Here is a 25,087-nt window from a genome sequence, read left to right as displayed (position 1 = left end):
GGTTTTTTTCTGCCTTTCTCTCTTTTACTTGCAGGTTAGTGTTACAAGTATTTTTTAAGTTGCAGTGGATAACATCTAAACGTGCATGATTGATATACTGCACGGAGCAATGCCCTGTGTATTAATACACTGTTGTTATTTCCAGCAATAATATGGAGTGGCGGGTGTAGCTGTGCCAAGAGAATAAATAAAAAATGAAAATCTGACAAGTCCATTTATTTGTTTAATTCAATCTTCTGTTGAGAGATCTTTTTGCAGGACATCATAAATGATTTCGTTTAGGGGAATGGTTTGTGGCAGGCTGATTAAACGTAGACTTACTCCCCAACCCCCATATTGGCTGAAGTTGAAAGCCCAGTAAATGAAATGACTTCCACAGGATTGCACCACAAAAGACGGGAGTGTGTCAGATGTGCATTCAGCCAGTGTTGTAGCCAACACAAGGTCAAATAGGACATTGTGTAGACAGCTAACCAACTGACAGTCGGGGCAAGAGGATGCCGTTACACCCCAAGGCACCGTCCTACTAAACATACAAGTGCACATGACACACAGACACACACATGAATGGTCATGCCAGACACTGACTGTACATGTCTTATCTCCAATAGGAGATCAGGACCAACCTGTGTGTTCCCATAGACCAGAAAACAACCCAAACACTGCATGCAAATACTGCTGAGCAACAACGAAATAATACTATGAACTCACTATTATTATGCTAATTAAATCCATTAACTTTATTAAAAAACAGAATTCCTGAATATAATTTTGAATCATTAAATGACTGCTCATACGAATAAAGGAAATGACAGCATTTGTGGCTTTTTTGTTAAAGGGAACATCTTAATGTAATAATCATGAAGCTTTCATTCAGGTTTTCCTGATTTAATTTGCTTGTATTTGTTTTTATATTTTTACAGATGTCTTAGTTTGTATATATCATTTTAATTTTACTGTACATCACCTGTGTAGCTATTCAGGCAAAAAATAATATATAAAGCCTTTATATTATATTGTGTTATTTATTGCACTATTGTGTCATGGACTGAAAATCTCAAACCTAAAACAATACATTTCTTTAGAGTAGTTGCCTTATTTTATTGCTTTACAATGTCAGATTAATAAAGCAGACCTTAAAAAGCCTCATAACACATTAGGAATTACTGAGTGTCTGTATTTGCATCCTTCACTCTGCAGGTTATCAGTCAAATCTCCACATAAATCCAAATAAAATGAAACACACTGCTGTTTTTGTAACCTTTACTTTAATCTACAGGACATCATCATGATAAAGTATTAATCAAACTGGTCTTATGAGGTCTGACGGTTTATGATTTGGACTGAGTAGAACTTTTTTTTTTGGGACTGATTGTGGATCATGTAACAAAGTTGACATTTAAACTAGCAGTGATATAGTGAAATATAAACTCAATGAACTCTTGTAAATAGCTCCCCATGTTCGCAGACTTGAATATATTTATAAAAAAATTATTACAGTCATTACATAAACCATGTGATTTTATTGTCACTGTACATTCAGTGCACTGTTAGGTCTGATTCACTCAAAAAAAGCATATATTTACACATGGGTACAGTAGGCATGAACACAACAAACAAAACACAAGAAAATGCCACACAATACTGTCCAGTGAACCCCAACTGTTGTTGGCTTTTGCTTCTCATTTCCAATATTTTCACATTATTCACTTTGTCATCCTCGGACTCTGAGCGTGTGCGTACCCTGTCCTTTTTCTGAGCATAGGCTAAGTTTATAATTAAAATGAACCAAAGCTTCCTTTTAACTTGATTCATATATCACAATTGCTAACATATTGCTTTTGAGGGGAGTAAACCTCTTGGGTAATCACATGTCTATGGTACATACACCTAGCAGGGTCCTTTATACACTGCGGACCAGAACGGCCAGGGAGGTTCCTCCATGTTTTATGTAAATCTCGTCATCTCAGAGTGCATGGAGATAAGATAAGTCCGCAAATGGAACAGCGAATAAGCAGCTTTCTCCTCCGAGGAATGTGTTCCCCAATTGCAGTAGGTTCATCTACATTTTTTTTAATACCCAGTCAGTGATGTCACTTTATTTCTGTGCCACTGATTCCCAGGAGGAACCCATGGCCCGCTTCCAAACCCAGTGTAATTTTCAAAATATGAATTGAGGTATAGGGTCTAGACTTCTTCACTTGCTATACGTCCTGCTGTGCCGATAAGCAAAATCAATGATAACACAAAGCGTGTGTATAAAATAAAAGAATACCCCACCTTACACATAATACAATGGACACGGTGCTCCTTGAGTAATGACCGTACAATGACTTATACAGGTTTTTCAGGTGGGCTGTAAATTTCACATGTTGATTAAATGGACAAATTAAACAATTCATCATTATTATATCATTGCACAGCAGCTACAGTATAGCAGGGTGAAATATGCATGATACATTTGCAGTGTACAGCACTGTACAGTATGTCCACGTTGTAAACAAAGCACAACTAAATGTCAGTCTGATGCTCCACAACACAAGGAACATAGGTGGCCATATTTGCCTTGCATAGCCCAGTGATCGTTCTGTTATGAAACTATTACAGACGCCCATGAAATCGCCTTTGTAAAGGTTTAGACAAACCCTCCCCACTGTCAACCGAAATAAAATGTCTCTTGTCCCCAAGGTAAAGCCAAAGCAGAAATTTAATTGCTCCATTTCTATTGAGAATTTCAGCTTAGGAGACTATTAGAATTAATTGGATGTATCAGAACCATTTTAGAACTGAAAATAAATTAGGCATTTTTCTTTATTTTCTTATATTAACTTGAGAGAAGAGAAACTTGGGAAACAGTTATCTGCTACCAGTCTTCAAGGTGCACAAAGGGTGTACGTGAATGATCAGTGAACAGATAAGGGATGGTCCACTTGTCTGTTTTGGTCATGTTTTTTTTGGCTAAAATGTTATTCTTCATCACTAAAATACTTCTTGAACTGACTTGACATAGTTCAGAATATGAAAAACATCCATGTTTTGTTTTGCCAAAAGAAAATTCTTTTCATCATGTTTAGCTGTTATCATCATCATAGTTTGAAAGGATGCTCAAAATTCAGCAGAAAAAAGGTCTAACTATCATTAACATACTCCTATATCCATATTTATATCCAAAAGCCTTTGCGTTCGGTGTCACTTCTACCAGTGTTTTACTGTATCACCATCAGAAGACGGTACGCTTTGGTTTGCTAATATACAGAGGTGACATCCCAAGTTTCATTGGGGGATAAATTAACTGGTTATTGAAGTGCATCATGGGATTTACATCCTCTACTGGATTTGGTTATAATTATCTATGCATTACATTATATTAAGTCAATAGCGTCTCTTCCTGTGGGGATGTTCTCAAATGGGTAAGTGGTCTGCATCTGTACTTACTGGTCGCTTGGCTGTATGTTTTCCTCTAGTTACCTGTTTGGAAAGCAGCTAATGGCACTTGACACTTTAAAGACAATACTGCCTTAAAGTGGTCATAGGGGACAATATCTGTCTCACTAAAATTCTAAGAGCAGCTGATAATCTACTATTTTAATATTGTGATTTTATGATAACACGTTCCCTCTAACCTGCTCAGGTTTTCAGGGCATATTGTAAATAACTGTATGACATTTTTCTGATTGCTTTCATGAATAATTTGGCAACTGATTAGCGCTTCGATAGATATTATGCTACAAAACCCTACTATTTTCTGGAATATACAGATTTATTAAATTACTTTGCACAGCTCAGTGTGTCACTTTCATTAAACGTGAACTTAAAAAGCATTGGGATGATGTGACTTGATATCATTTATTGTCATTACTTTTGCTTATTCAATAATTTAATGTATGAAACAACACAAGTGTCAGTATACTGATAGGCTACGAACTGATTTTGGTGTTTATATTGAAAAGATTTGGAAAGATGGACACTGAAAGATAGTCGACCTAAAATGCACTATTTGGATTTGATGTAAAGTGTAAAAACTCACATAGATCACAGGAATAAAAGGGCAAAACATTACTTATTAACACACACTATTATCAGGTGAGCTGTATGCATTTACATTTAGCAAGTGGTCTCTAAAAGTTCCAAAATAATGAAGCATCAGTAAATCTGCTAGTGCCATTACACCCATGAAGACAAAGTGGACATATCTGACCCATTCGTAAATCTGTATTTGTTGTTAATTCTTGCTCCACAGCCTCACTAACATATTTACCCTGTAGTATAAGATCTTGACCATTGCTTAGGGTTCACATATATGAGGCGAACACACAGACTTTGGCATCAACCTGGGTCTAAGTGTGACATACAATGACCCAAAACGCATACACATCAAATGTGCATCCAATGGCGCCAATATACTGACACTTGTGGGTTTAAAATACAGATTCTGTCAAGTTTGTGAGGATATAACAACAACAGCAACACTAGTACAACATAAGGAAATCTAATACCACATCAGCACAACCTGCAGACTGAAAACAGTTGAATCGCCATCTACAGTATCTGCACATTCTCATCAACACAGAGCTTGTATTTATTGCACAGATATCAGATTGCATTATGGGGTGTATTAGACTGGATTATGTTCTATAGGAGCTGCTGTTGTTGTGTCTATAAAAAAGACGTTTTCTTGACAAGCGGCGTTATTTTTAAAACTTTCCGAGCACAGAAGATAGCTTATCATTTGCATGTTTCACAGTATGTTTATTTTCCAGTATTTTTGAAGTAGTGCGGTGGGAGTTTAGGGGTCTCTAAGCAAAATCCACTGACTGAGACGCAGCCAGACAGAGCTGGCTAATACCCATTATTGCCACGTTATTCATAGATGCTTAGTGCAAACTCTTTGTGAACTATGATCACTAGCCAACCACTGTCCTTCTGTAAGCACCAAGTTGACTATAACCACTGAGTCGATGAAGCTACTACGAGGTAAATATATTACGAGGAAATTGAGAATCTTACCCCTGATGGGCAGCGCTTTCTCTGATGACAATTATAAGAATATGTCTAACAAGTCTCCCCCCACCCAGTGCAATTTCACACAATATACAGTACACATATTATATGTAGACCAGTTAGAGACTATTGCTTTAACGACTGAGATTAGAAAATATGAAAGAAAAAAACAAAAGCACATATGTGGCTATGCAGCCATACAGTTCTTCAGGACATTTATATTAACACACTTCCTTTTTGAGATGAAAATAAGATAAGAAACAAATTCACAGAAGCTTCAGGTGATATAGAGCAATGGGTCTCTGGTTATAACAAGACCTCAGTTGCCTGATTTCTGTACACAGCATCTTTATATACAGTACATCATCATTATCCCACTTCAGTTATGTTGATATTCACCCTTTAAAAACCACCTCAAGTCCCCTTTTCTTTTATGTTTATTATTATTTAAAGGTGTTAAAATTACTCAGCAGTCCACGCTTCAACCTTTTGTCGTCAGTTGGCACACCACCTTTGTTTTTTAAGGGCTGTCCCTTGCCTTGCATTGGGTGATGCAGCTGTCTGTCAAGCGTCCGGCCTGGGTGTCAAGCCTTGGCCTCAAGCATCTCTAGGAATAGTTTGTGCATGGGGACTTTGCCCTGCATTTTGATGCTGTAGAAGTGCTGGACGGCCTTGGTGGCGGTCTGACGGAGCAGAGGCAGGGTCATTAGCAGCTTGCCTGCCCGTCGAGGGTCCTCCGGATGCTGGGAGGCCTCAAAGTCCTGCAGGGCCTCGTGGAGAGAATCCTGGAGCCTTTGCACAGCTTCAATGTTCTCTATGTGCATGGAGTCTGGAGCAAGAAGCAAGAAAGATAGAAAGAAAGAAAAACAAATATAGTTCAACCTGTCATGCATGGTGTCTTTTATTGAAACACAATATTTACTCCAATGTAGAAGTGTAAATGTTCTCTATACCATTGTCTTTATTAATTATTAAATATTTATTACCCTGAAATATTGCATCAAGAATCCAAAATGATGCATGGTCTTGGAAATGTATGTTGAATATCTGTTAATACCTCTTTTTTTTCATAAGAAATACACTGCTTCAAAAAATATCTAATTAAAGTTTAGTCGGGTTTGCCTTTTGTTATTTTTTGATGGAAAATGTAACTCTCCACTGCAGTGGACGTTGTCATCCATCAGTTTGATTGTGATTTGGTTTTATTTACACAACTGGACAATAGTGCAATCCTTTGCAAGTGAATATAGACAAAAATCTCCAAAGCATTGACAAACAGAATTCTCTAGGCACCATATTTGACAAAATGATGACATAAATATGGTCATTTAGATATAAATATCCAATATAGACAAAGTGCCAGGGCGCATTGAATTCAGGTGTTTTATTGCTAAATGAAACCACCAACGGCTAAGCTATAAAAAACAAAAACATATGTCATAGAATAACTTTATATTGCAGTAAATGTTTTTATTTAATCTTTAGGACTAATTTTGTTTACAGTGTCATTTATGATGAGTGTGTTTTTACCCGTTTCTTTATCATTATAATTGTTTTAAATGCTCTATCTCTATATTTTTGAAATATTTGTTATGTTCCGACAATAAATCATTTTAAACCATAAATAATCATCTGGTTTCTTCGACTCTCACTCAGAAAGAAAAATGAGACTTTAAAGTTAAAAACATATTGATTTTACATTTATAATTATTGACAACAAGTGACATGAACATTTTTTTCAATGATGAAAAATGAATTTTTCAAATCAACAAGAAAGGGAAACCTTACAAACTGAAGGTGTGATGTGTAAATCTAGTAAAAGATAGAAATATTGTTACAAATTGATCGCAGTGGATCCTATAATCATTCATCTGTCACTACAGTTAAAATGAATGAACCATGACCATAACACACATCCATGCACATACATTTACAATAGACTCAGGGACATACATTACCATATAATATATATTCACTGGTTATATTCAGGCCAGTGGTTAATATAATGAAATAATAAAAGAGTTGTTGATGTGCAGTGTGTATCTGACTCAAAAACATGAAGGAGTTAATTTTATGCCCTTGTTATATCTACACCTACAACAGCAACCCTGTGTTACCCAGCACCAGCAACTCACTTTAAATTCTGCAGCCTGTCGTTGCAAACATGCAATTTTGAGAGAGGTTTTCTCTTGTTAGTAGTTAATGACGCTCTTTAAATAAATGCCTATGTATGGCCAGGACTCTAGGGACATACAGGAAGAGGGAGAGGTAGTGCAAGTCCGTATAAATATATGGTGGGACAGGAAAAAGATTCATTTCTTTTGGTATCATGGAGCATATACATCCCCCTGCTAATGAATTCAGATGGCTGCATTACTAGGATATCGTTCAGCTGAATGATGGCGGCAGATGGCCTTCATTTCCATAAGAAAGAGCAGTTGGCCCCCTTATGTATAGGCTCTAAAATAAAACCAGTTGAGACTTATTAAAAACTGCTCTCTATGTATAAGTCTACAAGTTAGAAAAAAAAACAGGCATGTCCTCCAAAGGACAAACTGACAGAGACTGTTTTAATGGACAAGCGGTGGTTTCCTTTCAGCCAATTTTATTGCACAGACATTTAGGGGGATGAACAACAATCAGCACCGACTGTCAGGTCTAATCTGTGTATGCATCATATCCACAATTGATTAACTTATGAGCAACAAAATCGGAATCTGATTAAATATTATAATTGAATCAAAAATGTTGTCCTTTGTCATAAGATTTTGTTTCATCTAGCTGACTGAAATGACTCTGTCTGATCCTAAACACACTGTATAACTAAAGCTAAACCCAACCTAGACGCTGATTGAAGTATGTGAGTGAATTAGATCAACTCTGTTATGTGTCATGAAAGTTGTGGAGTGGAGTAAGACCGTGTATGAACATGTAAATGAGGCAGAAAAAAGGAAAGTACAAGGCTAATTATGTTCCTAACTGACTGATTAAGTCTCTTTTACCAGTCGCCTTCTGTGTAAATTGCATTTCTATCTTGGGAAATTAACTAGGCTATGTGGACCGCACATGTGTTCCTGCACTCTTCATTTGAAACCTTCATGTTAATACTGATCTGATCCTCGTTTGGCTGTGTGTTCATGTGTATGTGTGTGAAACAGAAAGAGGAGAGTAGAGTAGGGGAGTGTAAAAAGACAGAACATGTAGTCAAATCTGTGTCAGTGTGTGTAAATGCAAAGAGACACTGTGAGCATTTTCATATCTGTGTGTGTGTGTGTGTGTGTGTTCAAGGAGGTTTGGAGTGGAATGCAAAACTAACTTTGAAGAAACAATTTCCATGTAATCCGTCAGCAGCCTGGCGTCAATCCCGTCGATACTCCGCTAATTACAAAATCAATGGCCATGAATTTCCACAGCTGTCCCACCCACAGGACCCCTGGAGCCCGGAGCTCTCCGAGACTGTGTTCAAACGAGCCGAAGCTGCCCTCTCGCCCTCCCTGAGCCCCCCTCGCAACCCCTGCCTTCCTCTCTCACACTTCTCCCTTACCTTGACATCCCTGTCTTTCCATCACCCTTCCCTGCCCTCCTATCCTATTTATCTCCCCTCTCTCCTCCTGCCGATTCCCACTCTCCCATGGAGAGTTTGTCATCAGAAGACTAAAGCTCTGGGCTCAGCATTTTTCATTTTTCAGTCAGGCAGGAGAAAAGACTCCTAACAGGCATTGATTAGTGGGGGACAGGCCTGGCCTCATGAAAAGCAAACTGTCGATACGGGCGCAGCATCTTCACATTGGAACAAACGAGGCCCGTCGCTCCCCAACGCTCATTCCACTCCACTTAACACATTTTATTGACAGCCCCTGTTTTCCTAATGAAATGCTAAATATATCTCCCTCGGCTGTGGCGCGCTGGCAGCTACCGTTATGGAGATGGAGAGAATGAGAGCGCAATGTGACAGCCCGGCATACACACACATGCACACATATACACACACATACACATATGTGCAAACAAATTAAAATATAGCTACACACACTCTCACACTCATTGGCAATGTTAAATTAAAAAGCCGCGCTCCTGACCTTTTTGTCCCCTCTTATCGGGTATTCTTCATTGTCGAAGTGATCGGCTGCGCGATACAGACCATCTCGTGACATTTTTTTGGTTTTATTTCTTTGTTTGCTTTAATTAAATGCCAACTATCTAGATTTATTTAAGATGTAACATTAAGATGTCCCTTCCAGTTGAACTCGTGGTACCTTAAAGATGGAAGGATAGAAAATGCACCTTTCAATCTGTACCCAAAACCTGAGATTTTATCAAAACGGAGCATTCAGGATGTCTGGTACGTCTGTCAGCTGTGTTTACCTACAAACAACGGCACCGATTTTCATGAGAATTGGTGGAAGGTGAGGGTGTGAACCAAGGACAGACCCTCGAGTATCTTAGAACTTAGAATGGATGGGATATATGGCGGGGGGGGGGGGGGGGGGCAGAGGTTGACTCTTTAATGAAAGATGAACTCCCTTGAAAACAGTGGAGAGCTCATGTTTTATGTGTAAAATTAATCTACTGATGATTTCCTGATCAGTAACGGTAGATACAACCTTTCATTTCTTGAGCCTTTGTAAAAAAGTAATACACTATTTTGACTGAACACATTTTTATCATTTTTATCAGTAAAGTGTATGATTGTTATTAATAATCAATGTTTTCATCCCCATTACTCTCCATTCCCCTGTGCTTACAGAGAAACACAGTTAAGTGGCTAGTTTTATTCTTATTTTCACTGTTCATATACCTATTAATAAGAGTGATGGTAAATAACATGTTTTATAAATGAGGCATCTGTTTGTTCTGACCATGAAAAATGAGCATCCTTGAAAACCACTGAATAGCTCATACACTGGGAACAGTTAAAGCTACAGTGTTTCATAGTTGTTTTTTTTTTTTAATTATTTCATTTTTTATTAAACCGTTATTTAACCAGATACAGTCCTGTTGAGATCGAGATCTCTTTTGCAAGGGCAACCTGGCCAAGAGGTCAGCCTCACATGCTATGAAAGAATACAAGTATTGAAAGTAATGCAATAGTAAATTAAAACAAGAAATTATTTAATAATACCAAAAAAGTTTGATAGTTTTTAAAGTGCAATTCTTACATTTTTTTAAAGTGCAAATTTAGTTGAGCTTTTAAATGATATTAATCAAAATGTCCATTATTACCTTTCAGCATATCGTACTGCATTTACTCCTTTCCTATGTTTTCAGGTTTTGTTAAAGCACAAGCTTTTTCAGTCTGAACAGAAAAGTTTGGAAAAGTGGCTTCATTCTTCCATAAACAGCATGAAATGACATCAGGTCATCCAGGTTTATTTTCAGTCTCCAATGACTGAGGAGAATGCTGCAGGATGAAGGTGTGTATTTTCATTTTCTACTGTTTTTCACTCTGATTTTGGCTCCTGCAGCTTCAGCATTCAAAAATAATCTAACCAAGGTCACTAACAAGAAAAAAAAGTGTAAAACCTGCTGTAGGTCATAAATTGTGCTTTGTTTAATGATATGGACGACTGGCCTTGGTCTGTGATCTAGTTTAAAGTGAAGGTCTGTAAACTGGAACAACGTTTGGCTGTATGTCATGACTTTGACTGCCTCTCCAGCAGGAGGATGATGGGATTTTAACCTCACCCGAGTTGGCGAGAGCGATGGCTTTGAGCGTGACAAACTCCTCCTTCTCCATGCGTAACTTCTTGTAGCGCCTGACCAGCGGCAGGATGGCGACGTGCAGGTCCAACAGGCCCGAGATCCTCGCCTGCTCCTCGTCCACCACGTAGTCCTCGGCGTACATTATCTCGTCCTCGCAGAGCAGGGAGCGAAACACAATGCTCAGAACCAGGATCTCCATCCAGGCGCTCTGCAGCAGACTCATCTGGTCTGCCAGTGAGAGAGTGGAAAAACCTGCAAGAGCAAAGACATAATGCTGTTTTTGTGGCTGCCTTTGTGAGTTGAGACGTTCACAGGGCACACATAAACACTTGACAAAGCATGAGATCAGCCTATTAGCCTCACTGCACTGTAATTGGTAGTCTCAAGTCCTCTACATGTTTTATGGGCTGAGTAACTACACTGTACAATCCCTACACAAGTCCAACTTGAAACAGAGGCCGACAACTGTAGTATGCAGAGGCTTAGGGGAAGAATATAAATCTGTCGTGAGTAAAGGCCTTTGAAACATGACCCAGAGCGAGTTGACTTGATAAATGGGCTGAAACAAAAATGTCCTCTGTTTAGCTATTTTTGTCGTGTCACCATATGCATAAAGAGATAACAATGAAACAAACCACAAAAGTTTTCTCCAGCACATTTTTATGTATTTTTATACAGAGCTGATCATTTAGTCACAGCCATAAATACAGTGTTGCCCATAACGTTGCAATAAAATATGTTTACCTCTTCTCAAGGTGATTCATTCCTAATAGATAAAGTGTAACTGGGACTCAGTATGTAATCATTGTATCTAATGTGTATAAATAGGAATAAAAGGAGGAATAGATTTGTAAATAAAATTATTCCAACTTTTTGGGCAACAGTGTATTAAGAGAAACTTTTTCTGTTTCTTATTTTGTAATGGGTATTTACTTACAGTGCTGTTTTGTGTACGTGCATTCTTCTATTTGAAATATTTAATAATAATAATAATAATAATAATAATAATTATTATTATTATTATTTTATATTTTCACTATATTTTCACTGTTACTTAATGAAGGCAAGAACTTTTCAGCAGTTAGAGGTAATAGCTTACTTTATGTTGCAGGAACTTCGCTGTTTTAATGATTAAAATGCTTCAGTGAGTGTTGTATAGGGATCACAAGTGCCCGTAAACTTACAATATGTTTCCAATGAATTTGTGTTGACCCTTAAAGTAGTGTATGACTTTCATCACAATTTTTTTTTCTAATTTTTAAAACCCAAGTGATAGCCTAATTATCTAAAATCCATTAGTCTTTTGATGCTTATGCACCTGAATCACTTCCCTCACGGTGAACAACTTTGAAGATGACTTCATCATAAACATAGTCTGCTTGTTTACATAACGAACTGAAACGTCACTGGGACCTTTTCAGAAATTTTGTCGCGAAATGCATTGTGGGAAGTGAAAGCAGTTTCTCACAGATTATGAACCAGATGGCTACAATGTAAAATTATCCAGTCCACCAGCATTGTTTTAAAGAATAAGTATAGTCAGTGGATGGAGGTAAAGGCGACATTTGGGTTCAGCACTCATGAAGAGACAGCAAAATTGCTGCTGAGTGGAATTCCCATTCCCACAAGACACTTCGCGACAAAATTTCCGAAAAGGCCCAAGTGACGTTTTGGTTTGTTATGTCACCGTTGAAGTTGTTCACCATGAGGAAGTGATTCAGGTGCATAAACATAGAGAGACTAATGGATTAGTGCTAATTAGGCCATCACTGGGGTTTCACAAATAAAAAAAAACAACAAATAAATAAAAAAAAAATTGTACTGTAAGTCATATGCTGCTTTAAAGACCCAGTGCTACTTTTGTGGTGGTTACAAAAGTGAATATTTCTCTCTATTTAACCTTTCTTAAGTGTGTTATCACTATATATTATATATTATCCTTTGCATTTTGCATTTTTTGATGTGAAAGTCAGTTATTTTCTAATATTTAATTTACTGATCATGTAGATGTTCATAAAAGCTGTGATTAAAGTCAAGAGTTATTAGGTCAGAAATGGAGCAAACTGAAGAAAAACTGACTTTATCAACAAATCTATCATTAACTGAACAAAAAACAAGTATCTCCATCCACTTTCATTTATTGAATTCCCTGGGTTTTACTGGTGAATTAATGTTTTAGAAGATGATGGTGTTTCCACATTCATTACGGAGCCTCTGAACGTAAAAATGGGTCATATCTGATGACCATGAAAAGATGACAAACTGTATTTTACACCAATAATTTACATGGATTGGTAGTTTTAGTGGGTTGGAAGTTATTAATTATTTTGGATCGGTAGATGATTTTGGTTGCCAGTGGCTGTTTGGGTCTTTATGGGTTAAAATGACAGGGCTCTACACCATGACAGACTGAAAACTACAAACTGTGGAAGAGTTCTTTGACACAGCAGTATGGACCTATCCAAAATGCAGAAATATGGAGTTCAGGCACAAATATATCTGCTATTAAGTCCATTATTAACTCCCTGAATGCTTTATTTTAGAAAGATTCAATCAAAATCAGCAAGAAAAAGCAAAAAACATAAATATATTCTATGCAGAGGTAAACGTTTCATTTTTTATATCGTGTTCAACCTTGTTAACTCCAGGTAACAATTCATCCAGATGTCCGTGAGGGGTCGGTGCATCAACTCCCTCACTGCGAGCATGAACACACACCACATCAAACAGACGGACACCTGAAAGGGCTTCAACCGCCACAATACCTTTCACTTCTCTATGGTGAATAGGAGCGTGATTGGGAGTATTGACCAGGGCCTTGAACCCACCGCTTTACTTACTTAAATCGGAGGTTGTTTAGATGGGAATGGGGCAGGTTGACTTAAAAGAGGTCGTCCCAATGGTTCTTATCAAGCAAATAGAGAAACGATGGGGGGAGAGAGAATGAGGGAGAGAGAAAAGAGTGCTAGGGGTGTCATTGATTAGTAGATTGTAATCAGCCCACCAAATGCGAAAGGGGGATCGATCCAAGCCTCAGATCTGACAAACAGACAGTTGATGGAGGACATCCGGTACACGTTTAGTCGGGGGATGGGATGACTATAGGATCACAGAACGTAGATACTGTAAGCTGCATCAGGAAGTCATGCATTTACTCTTTATCTTCACAAAACAACTAAAACTTTTCTTTTAACCTCCTAAGACCCAGCTATGAGTTTTCTGTCCACATTTGTGGACAAGAGTTTCACAACTTTATACAAAAAAAAATTAAAGAAAACTGTCCACCGCAAAGGAAATTCCATAAAAATTTAAAAAATTGCATCTGAAAAAACTGCTGCATCATGATGTTTCCAATATAGGCACTTACTAATAAAAAACAAAAAAAGCTTGTACTTTGCTGACATTTCCTGGATCTTAGGAGGTTATTATATATATAAAAAACACATTTGCTTTACAAATAAGACACGATTCACCAAATAGAACTTAATATAATCCATTTGTGTAATTTTTATGTGCTTAACCATTATGTGAAATATCTGACACCCTCTTGTTTTTCCACAGCCTAGTGTGTTTTTCCTTTCCACTCAATTTGCTGAAGTGACAGAGTGACTTCCTGCCTCCTCGGAGGTCGAACCGAAGCTTCAGGTGCATCGCCCAGAGGTGGCTGAGTTAAGTGTGGCTGCGGAGGGTGATTCCCCCTGATGAAATATCAATATTTCACCTTACTGATTTACTGCCGTTTGACCAAACATGACACACTATTGAGCAAACTTGGGAATGCCTGTGTCTCTGTCGCTGCAGTTTCCTCCCTGACAACAAAGGCGGAAGGAATACAACAACACATGCAACTACACTAAAAGCCCTGAATTAACAACATCAGTTTTTTCAGATAGAAAAAGTATGTTTTCATTGTGAAAAAAAAATGGACAGGACATTGATGCTTAATAAATAAAAGGAAAGGCTACACCTGCAAAACCAGCCTTCTTACATATTATCTGTTGTGAAAAATGCTAAATTGCTAAATGTTAAACTAATAGTTTGATCAAAATTAAATAACTTATTACATTTTATTACTTTCAACAGAATTGAAAAACCCTAAAAATACCATCGCATGTCCCTTTTCTTTCTATTTTACAAAAAACTGTTAAATTTCCAGCACTGAAAGTTTTTTTTTTTTTATCATCGATTATATACAGATATAATGCATTTATAATCCGCAAGATTTTGATAAATAACTGTAATGTAATTAGAAATGTTCTCCGTTGCTGTTAAAAAATATTTCCTGATCCAATACAGATTAATAGAATTACAAGATTGATTATTCAATATATTTTAGAAACTTTTAATATTGAATATCTTTCTTATAGAAAAGTAAAACTTGATTGTTAGTCACCTCTGCAATAAAAAGTACTTATAGAAAATGAGACCTGCCAATAATGCTAAATAAAAATGTAATGCTTTAATTCTTAAAATTTACAATAATCCACCAGGTTGGAGGGTTCTTTGTACAACTTACAGTATTATTTCTCTCAGAATCTCCTTTACATTCATTAACTGTAACTGAAATCTCTGTAACTGCATGAATAGCGACATATTTATTTGAAGACTGAATTTAATTGGTTTAGAAGTGAATAAGAATTGAATTGGTTTGGGAAATCAGTGACAATACCTAAATGTGAGTGGTACATTTATTTTTTATTTAATTATATAAAGCTGTGACATGTAACCAGTCACTTTCTTTGGAAGAATGAAGGCATACAAACAACCCTTAAGGGATCATCTTGCAGTGCACAGACATACCGTCAGAACTAGGAATTAGACGGACACCTCAGTGAGTTTCATAATGCTAATAATTCTTTATGACATATAGAGGGAATTGAACATGTTAAACCCATTAGTCAGAAGTGGAGACATGATAAAAGCTCTACAAGAGACAAAGGATTTCTGAATTCACATACACCAGTATTAATGAGGATATAAACTTCACTTGTTTTTATAGAGATAATAATGAATGTGATGAGGATATTATGGATGATTATGGAAATTGTTGCCAATTACAGGTGCTAATTCTGTTGTGGCTTTGTATATGTGTTGTGATTTATTTTATATCACTGCTGTATTGGATTAATCTGTCACATGATCACAACATATCACTGGGTGTTGTCATATAATTGATGCTGCACATGTGTTGTGTTTCCTTACGGCCCTGATGAAGATTCCTTCCTTCCTACCTTTAATCCATAAAGACCCAGTGCTACTTTTGGGGCAGTTCCCAAATAGATTTCTCTCCATGTTTAACATTTCTTAAGTGAATTATCACTATTTATTGCAATATTATCTTCATTATTTGTCGTTTTTTTAGTGAAAATCAGGTACTTTCCTATATCTAATTTAATATCATGTAGATGTTCATTAAAGCTCAGATTAAAGTCGTGGATTATTATATCAAAAACAGAGAAAACTGAAGAAAAAGTGACTCTTTCAGCAAAATATATCATTATCTGAACATAAAACAAGTGTCTCCATTCACTGCCATTGATCCAACTCCATGGGTTTTATTGGTGAATCAATGTTGTAGAAGATGACGGTGTTTCCACGTTCCGTCTGAACGTCCAAATGGGTCATATCTGATGACCATGAAAAGATGATAAACTGTATTTTACACCAATTATTTACATGTATTGATAGGATTAGTGGATCAACAGGCATTAAACATTTTAGATCAGAAGATGCTTTTGGTCGCCAGTGGATGTTTGGGTCTTTATGGGGTTGATTTTTCTCTTATTTTTTTCTGTGCACTCCCTACTTGTCCAAGAAAATTTCACAATACAACTTGTCAAAAAACACCAACAAGGCACGTTTTGTCTTTTTTTAAGGGGTACAAATTGTTGATCTAGCTGCCCTTAACATTGCCCGAGCCTCTTTTCATACTAACCAATGTATTTTTTATGGAGCTATACCAGGATGTTCCATACTTATGTTTATACGCAGCTCTGTTTGTCTTTATTTTGTAAGACAGTCAGTCCTCAGCACACTACTGGGATGTTTGTTTGCAGTCCTGCACAAAAAAGACAAAATGGCCCCAGCAAAAGGAAAGTACAGTACAGGTACAAATCAGATAAGTAATTGAATCCCTATTCAGTACCATGGAGAGACTGAGTGGTTGGCAGTGAAGCTTGAAGCTGTCATTGAGAGCTCGGTCTAAAACAGACAGCAGTTCACTCTCTATTCATTTAGTATCATTACAGGCCTCCTAAGAGCCCTAATGGGCCTAATAAAAAGACAGAGGTAATAATGAGACAAGAGGGCCCTATATGAGCTGGAGGAGTAGGAGGGGGAGAGCCAGGGGAACGGGAGAACAAGAAAACGAGAGAGTGTGTGAAAGATATGATGGGAGAGTGTGTGTATATGTGTGTAAGGAGGAAAAAAAGACAGGGAAAAATCAAAGGGGAAGTAAGTGATGCTGTGAAGTGAGTGAGCATTGAATACTGCAGGGTGATGAATGAGGTTGTGTGCAGTTGCATGTCTGAAATGGTGCATTTGAGACCCCAGGTAAATATTTTCATGGCAGCGTTTTTACAGTTTTATCTCCAATCTGCGCTCTCAATTTTAAACCAACTCCCCAGCTTTTCACCACAAATATTGAAGCCTCTGTAATAACAACAGAAACCACCAGACGCTGCATGTTTCTCTTTAGGTCTCCACATCTGGGTGTTGAAGGACTTTTACATTAATGGAGCGATCAGCAGTAATGACTCTTATTACCTCATCGTTAAGGCCATTTGTGCAGTGGGCTATGAGTGTAATGGTGGGAGTGGACTGTTAAACTGTGGGGACCCCTTTTGTCTTAATCGTTACTTGGTGACACTCTGACCTGGTGGCCCCAGGTAAAATGTCCCTGGAGTGTCACATGCCCCTTTAATAGCCCTGTCAGGTCTGGATTTAGATCTACCTCTTATAGATCAATACTTATACACAGAAAATGTAGGGCCAAAAATATGATGGTGCACTGCTTGAATGAATTCAAGCTAATCTTCAGCATAAAATGTTTCCATGGTACATTTCAGCCGACTGTGGTATAAATACGCACTTTTGATTATCCAAGGTAATGCAAAAAACTAAACTGGACAGAATCTTAAAGAGATTTTTTTCTTAGTCCAAAAGATACTGTAGTCAATTAATGTGTACAATTTTTATTAATAAAGGGGATATTAGCTGTGTTAGTGAGTCTTATTCATCATTGCAAGTATAAATTGCTGGAAAGACACGTGTTTATAGATGTAGCGTCCATATTATATCTTGATTGTTTTGGTAAATTAACTAAAATGACATAACCTTGTCTGACTGCAATCATTCAGTGTCAAAAAGTGATCAAATTATCAGACGTGGCATTATTGACTGTGAATCATCCAGATGGCAAAGTTATTGTACAACTATAATAACTATTAGACATTTTCAATGGCACTTTTGCTGCTGTTTTATTTATTCAGTACTTTTTTATATGTCCTGCTTCTACTTTTCCCCCTAATTTTGTCTAACTGGTGATACACTATTTCTTATCTCTTTTATTTCTTATCTGTTTTTACACATACTTTCATGAAAAAAATAGTTTCTAGTCTCAACCAAAACTCCTCTGAATTTAATTCTTAAAGCTGTAGTGCCTCAAAAAAAATCTGCAATTCCCTTTCAGCTTATTGTAATTCAAGTGGTCAGAGAGGACATGAGACCTCTGTATCTACTTCACAGCTATACTTTCAGGCTGTGGAAAATCTACTCTCAATGCACACATCTTCCCTGGATGTGTCTCGTGGAACCTTATTTCTGAAAAAAACTATTACATTCAGTGGTGACAAACATGTAATTTTTTCATCCCTTTGAATTATGTATCATTTACACATTGCTTGTCAGTTTAAAATGGCATTTTGCAAATCAAGAAAGTCACAGTTTGTGGTAAAACTGCAGAAATATCAAAGTGTAAAAACACACCTGAAAGTTGCAGAGACAACATCATTATATGCGTCTTTCTCTATGATCCTGTCAGTGTTGCTGAGGACGTCCCTGTGGCTTCATCATGATCAGACTGTCATTATTTTCCCCTATTCTAAAACTTTTTCAACTCACTCTTGAAGATTGAGGTCAAATGTGCCAAGGCAACGATCGTTTTGGTGTTGGTGACATGTATCATGTGTGACGAGAGATGCAGTCCACTGAGCTCTTTAACACAAAACTAGATGTTTGTTTACTGTCTTTGTCACAAACCACAACACTCTTTTCTTGTAAAATTATCTTTTAAACTGATAAATATCATATATGTGAATGGGGCCACAATCCAAGCATCAAAACATTATTTCTCTTCTATTTTTACTGAAGTTAGGTCTGTGGAACACAGCAGAAGGGGTGGGACTTAAGGTCTCTATTGTCCATCAGGCAGGAGGAATTTGTGATTGACAGCTGTAATTACAAATCACTGATGAGATGTTAACTGCCTCAATGGAAGCTTAGAAAAGTGACTTTAGTTTTCCATAACGGCATTAAACAATGTCACTTCACCTATATCCTTTAATTATTTAGTAATTAATTAGTCTGTGTTTTGGATAGAGAGGAATAAGCTGCAGAGAGAATATATGAATTTTCCAATTCTTCCCCCGTTTTGCAACTTTATAATAATAATAATTCATAGTAATATGAACACCATGATGCACATGAAAACATGGTATTTTTGGAGCCAGTTCTGATTGTATTGTGAAAATCTGTCACACATGACTCATTTGAGTTTTTAGGTTTAAACAATAAAAATACTTTGTTTTCAATTAGAAAAAGATTGAGGTTTGGTGTGAATACACTGCAAGCTTTTTATTGTTCATTATTCTTTCAGACTTATTCTTTTTTTTTGCATTAAACCAACATTGTTTTCTAAATCTAACCAAATACCACAAATGGCTTAATGTATTACTACTAACATATGAATATTGTTTCTGAGGGACATGATCGAAAAGTGCATGTTGAGTTATACATTAAAATATATAATACGTGCATCCATAAAGGCACAATGGGAACACTTTGCAGTAACTTTAGATTTCTTCACCCCTAAGGTTGTAAATGAATGGAGTGTACACTCCTTGAACTTTCAGGAAAAGTACCTCAATTAGAAAAAAAAAACCTAGTTAACACAAATCCGCATTCACAAGGTGTTAGACAAAAAGCAGGTCAGGGAAGAAAGTGTGCATTTGGGTCAGGGATGCTCCTTTTGTCCCTGTTCAAGCTTTTTCCCAGAGCAAAGTGGTGAGACAGCACCCTCGCCTCCTATCACAGTCAGACGACACGGCTCCCCTGTGTCTCCTCGGAGCCTCCTTGAGCAGGTCTGAAGACAACAAACCTTCACCCTCACCAGACTGCACTAAATAAGGTGTCAAGCATAAATCTGATAACCACTCAGTGATTAGGGCTGACGCTGCAGAGACCAGAGGGCTAAGTATGTGGTTAGTGTTCCCCCCGCCTGACAAATTAATGCATAATTTACCGGTAGACAAAGATCTCCAGTTGTGATGAAAATACTAATTGCAATGTAACATTAAATCTCAGTGGAAACAATTATTATACTGATAACTGATTGCAAATAAATTGACAAACACCAAGATTTCTCTGGATCTAGATTTTCAAGCATCTGCTACTATTCTGTATTTTAACATTATTTGATAATATCCATCAAAAAGCATTAGAACAGGGGTGTCAAATTCATTTTAGCTCAGGGGCCCATATATACATATATAACACATATATACATACAGCCCAATTTCATGTCAACTAGGTCAGACCAGTAAAATAACAGCATAATAGCCTAAAAATAATGAGAATGAGAAAATTTACCTTTGTCTATTAATGTGTTCAGTGAAATTTTTGCTTTTTGCAAATTCATTCTGCTGGTTTTGACACCCCTGCATTACAAGATGGTGTCTTGCGTTGGAAGAAAAGAAAGGGTTAAAGGCATTTTATTTGTAATTTTTGACACAACCACTTGACTCATTAATCAAGAAATAACTGATAGTTTAATCAATAGTGAAAATAATCAGTAATTGCAGCCGTATGATGCATTAAAAAAACATCTAAACCTAATGAGCTAAACTGGCTCTATGTTACACACACACACATATATATATATATATATATATATATATATATATATATATATATATATATATATATATATACTATTTAACAATGAGGTGCATTTATTTAGAGTCCAACATGTGTTTCTTTTTATTATCCTTGGGCCCAAAATGTGTGTTTCAACTACCAGAGATGAAAAGAAAAGAAGATCTAAGAGCATTTACATAACAAGTCTTATTTAAAAATTCGTCAGCAAGAACTGGGGGAAATCCATCAGTATTTCCCTAAATAAATCAATGTTACCATGGGCCCTTTGCAGTCTCCTTAAGTAAGTAAGAGGATTGCTTTCTTTAAGTCTAGGATTGAAATGGAATACCTTGACACAGGGGCGGATCCCGGCCCCCAGACTCTCCCACCCCACCCAGTCAAATCAAAGGTTTCAGCTGCTCTTTATTGATTAGATTTTAGAATATGGGACTGGCTTCTCCCTTAGGTGCAGATGAGTAGCAGATGTTAATTATCCTGTGTGTGTGTGTGTGCACAAATGTGTGTGTGAGGGAGGGGGATGTTTATGTGTACTACTAATATAATCTCATACTGTATCGTTTCAGCAAATTAAAGAGTTACCATGGGTCGACTTCCTGTGAAGCTACAACTAACGAGAATGAAAATGGGTATTTTAATACTGAGAGAAAAACTAAACTAAATATAATGACTTTAGAAATCATTTCTAGAACACAGCGCAGTATTTCTTATGTTTTGTGGATGCTACAGTGTCAAATGTATGAAATATTCCTTATGTCTCTACCTGGGATATGCTTTGCCCAGCCGATGATGACCACCAGCTCACGGTCAGCCAAGTCGCACAACGTGGTCAGAGCCTTGATGTCTCCATCGGGCATGGTTGGGTCGGGCATGGCGTAGATCTTCTCTGGCTCCACCACCAAGAGATGGGAGACGATCTTTGTCACTGAGAGAGAAGAAAAGGAGAGAAATTTGTTTTGAGGGATGAAAATGTTTTGATCATTGATTGTTGTCATTACAACTGATACAGTCGCGGAAAAAAATATCAGACCATCAAAAGTCATCAAAACCAATGGTTATGCAATCAAGTACTAACTCCTGTGTGTATCACGTGACTAAAACAGACAGAAAAGAAAACATGGAATGCCTAAAAGCACTGTTTTTGAAAGTACAATGCCATAGTTATTGATGTAAGAACTGAAGTGATTTTGGTTATTATCAAGAAAACCATGGAAAATGGATAGATATCAGCTCTGAAATTAAACTCCTATGAGCTATTTTTGTTGTTATCATTATATTTGTCTAAACAAATGTACCTTTAGTTGTACCAGGCATTAAAATGACCAAGAAATTGAAGAAAACAAGGGTGGTCTAATAATTTGTTCCACGATTGTAGAGCACCGTTAAAAACCAGTGGCGATGCGAAACACAGCATTTTTCCTTACAAATCCTATGTGTATGTACAGTATTCCTTAGCAAGTGCAAAGTAAAAGCCCCTGTGTGACTCACATGGCTTTTTAGCTGGAGGGGGGATGGTGAGGCCGAGGTAGGCGCTGTTCTCCGCGTCCAACCTCCGTTTGTACTTCTGTCTCCCACCTCTCACCCGGTCCAGACGAACACCTGCAAAACAACAGTAGAAATATCAGGTGAGGGTTGTCCCCATTTATCTGCATCATGCATAGTGATGTTTTCTCTCTCTCACACTCTATAACCTTTTCTATGTTTTGCTGAGTCATGAATGCATAACATGTATTATATGTTAAAATTTTTTAACTTGCCTATAATCACATTCACATGACATAGTTTTTAGTTGTTATTGCCCTTTTTTATATTATGTTATTTATAATTGTATGATTATATTAATGCCTACCTAAAACCTTTATACAGGAGAGGCTTTTCAGTAAGTAGTGCAAAACTGCATGACGTTTTTTTCCATTGCTTTTAACATTTTAATAAGAAAACTGGGAGTTTTCAATATCAGTGGAACAGTGTAAGTATCTAGTTAGTATACAAACGTGGCATATCTGGGATTATCTTGAAAGCCATCTGAGGGGACACAGGCGACATCAGATACACCTTATGTGTTGGATTTACACACTTGTATTAAAAGTTGTTTGAGCACAGAGGGAGAGCAAACAGATTTTACATGGTCAAGTGGAATTGAGTCGTGTGAGATTTCCCAGTGACTCATATAAATTCCTTTGATTCCCCTGGAAACAAAAGAATCCGATTAGGATGGTCTTTCAATTTCCTGACACTGACTATCCACTAACCTAATTACCCACCGTGCCCAGAGGGAGCTCATTCTTCCCAGCAAACACAGTGAGATCATTTTATGCCTGGCAGATTGAAGCTAAATCGAGAGCCCCTCTCCTAACACAGCTTTCCATTTGTACGCCTTAAAGTAATCAATAAGGCTTGCAAATAGACTTCTTGTTCTCTGAACACATGTGGATGTGGTTTTAATTAGTCAGTTAGGCAGCTAGGAACTGGGTTTGCAAAAGATGGAGCCTCGGTAGTTGTTTTTACCATTACTCTTGGTTAAGGTGAATTTAAAATTATAAATTGTGCTTCAGGAAAGTGTGCGTGTGTACTCCCGATATTAAATCAATCCAGCGGCTTCTCTCCACTTAATGACACACATAGGCCTAATAAAGGGGTATGTAGTGAGCAAAGGCTTTCACAATGAGAAAAATATACTAAGCAGGTGTATATCCTAAATTCCTGCAGCATATACTTGTCAGACCAAGTGAATTGTGGGTACTTATTTCCCTGACATCAAGCGCCATCCTCTCACATGCATGCACACAGACTCACAAACGCAAGAAAACACACACACACACACACACACACACACACACACACACACACACACTGGTTTCATGTGGCTGCGACAAGCGACAAGTGACCAAACAGCCGGAGTTAGAATTCCAAGATCTGCGGGGGCTGTTTGAACTGGAACATCCAACTGGCCCATAATTAATAGACGCTGACAAGAATTAAGAGCTCAGTGCTAACCAGTTTCAGTTTACAGCTTAAAGGCGCTGCAAACTGCCGAGACCAGAGGCAGGAGGGCAGAGACAGAAATGCAGAGAGGAAAGCAAAAAGGGTTGGATAGTGTTAAAGAAAAAGAGAGGAAGGGAATAAGACAGAGCGAGGCGCTGTTTTTGGCTAAAAGTATCAGTTTTCTGCAAGATCTCTGTTTTTCTTTCTCTCACTTCCTGTTCTGTCTGTCTCTTTTTTCTCTGTGTTTCTCACCCTCAGCATCGGGTGTACATCTCCTTCCTGACAGCCCGGCCTGTCCCGGCCAGCGCCTGATCCGACCAGTGTGGGATTATCTCCTCCCCATGTGATATGGCACAGTACTGAGAATCTGACCACAACAAGACAGCTGGATGAGGCCCCTTGGAGAGGGCTGTGGGAGGCGGGGTGGAGCAGGGGTTTGGCGGTGGACAACTCTGTGGGTTTGTGTCATTGTCAGCACCACATTCCACACCTCAGGGCCGAAACCACAGCGGCATGTTCGCTTCAAGACAACCCAGAGGAAAGCTCAAGGCGGTGGGAAGGCCTGCAACATACAAGCTCGGGCAGGGGCTCAGATCATCTTAAAAACACCCACATCCATTTTTTTTTTTTTTTTACTGTTGCTGGTTGTCGTAAAATGTGGCAGCCAAAATATGGATGCAGGCACTGAGGTTATGGGGTCAGAGATTGGGTGGAATGGGAGGTGGTAAAAGTGCATGTGCTGGATGTTATGTGCTTGGTAAGATCATACAGTACAGGCTGCTCATAACTTTCTGCCAACTATGAAAGAGAAGGGCTGAGACACAGAGATACTGAGTGACAGACCTTGCATAGTGTGTGTGTTTGCATGTGTGTACATGTGTGTATGGAAAGACGATGAGGCATGTTTTCACAAGAGCAATCTTTATGGCCACCTGACCCCGGCTTCCCTTTAACATTCAATATCTTTATTGACTCATGCAACCTTAAAGCACATTTATGATTGAAGTGGCAGTTCTACTTTATGTGGGGGCTGCTCTCTGCAAGTGTCTGTGGAGTGTATTTAATTAATTTTTTTTATGTATATCTGGAGCATAATTAGGACCAAATTTATATCTTGTAATAATGGCATACTGGATCTTTGAAAGGGAACAAATGCAAGGTTTAGGGAATAAAGAGTTGGCAATTTGGGAATTGAAATATGTGTACAGTAAAGGGACTATATTTTAATGAAGGGATGTCTATGTTA

At 37.7% G+C, this 25,087-nt stretch overlaps 1 protein-coding gene across 1 annotated transcript in view; it reads right to left on the bottom strand.

Moving 5' to 3' along the window:
- Nucleotides 1-1,503: 1,503 nt before the first annotated feature.
- The window catches only part of esrrgb (estrogen-related receptor gamma b), a 49,171-nt gene continuing 25,587 nt past the window's right edge, over nucleotides 1,504-25,087 (bottom strand). The window contains exons 4-7 of the mRNA XM_030128530.1: nucleotides 22,345-22,455; nucleotides 21,620-21,781; nucleotides 10,687-10,956; nucleotides 1,504-5,830 (exon numbers count right to left, since the gene is read on the bottom strand). Of these exons, the coding sequence (XP_029984390.1) occupies nucleotides 5,586-5,830; nucleotides 10,687-10,956; nucleotides 21,620-21,781; nucleotides 22,345-22,455 (788 nt within the window). The 3' untranslated portion in view covers nucleotides 1,504-5,585. The remainder of the gene's footprint in view (nucleotides 5,831-10,686; nucleotides 10,957-21,619; nucleotides 21,782-22,344; nucleotides 22,456-25,087) is intronic.

This window comes from Sphaeramia orbicularis, chromosome 24 (assembly GCF_902148855.1).
Source record: "Sphaeramia orbicularis chromosome 24, fSphaOr1.1, whole genome shotgun sequence".
In the NCBI taxonomy this organism is placed as follows: domain Eukaryota; kingdom Metazoa; phylum Chordata; class Actinopteri; order Kurtiformes; family Apogonidae; genus Sphaeramia; species Sphaeramia orbicularis.
This window is presented reverse-complemented; position numbering and strand designations above follow the sequence as displayed.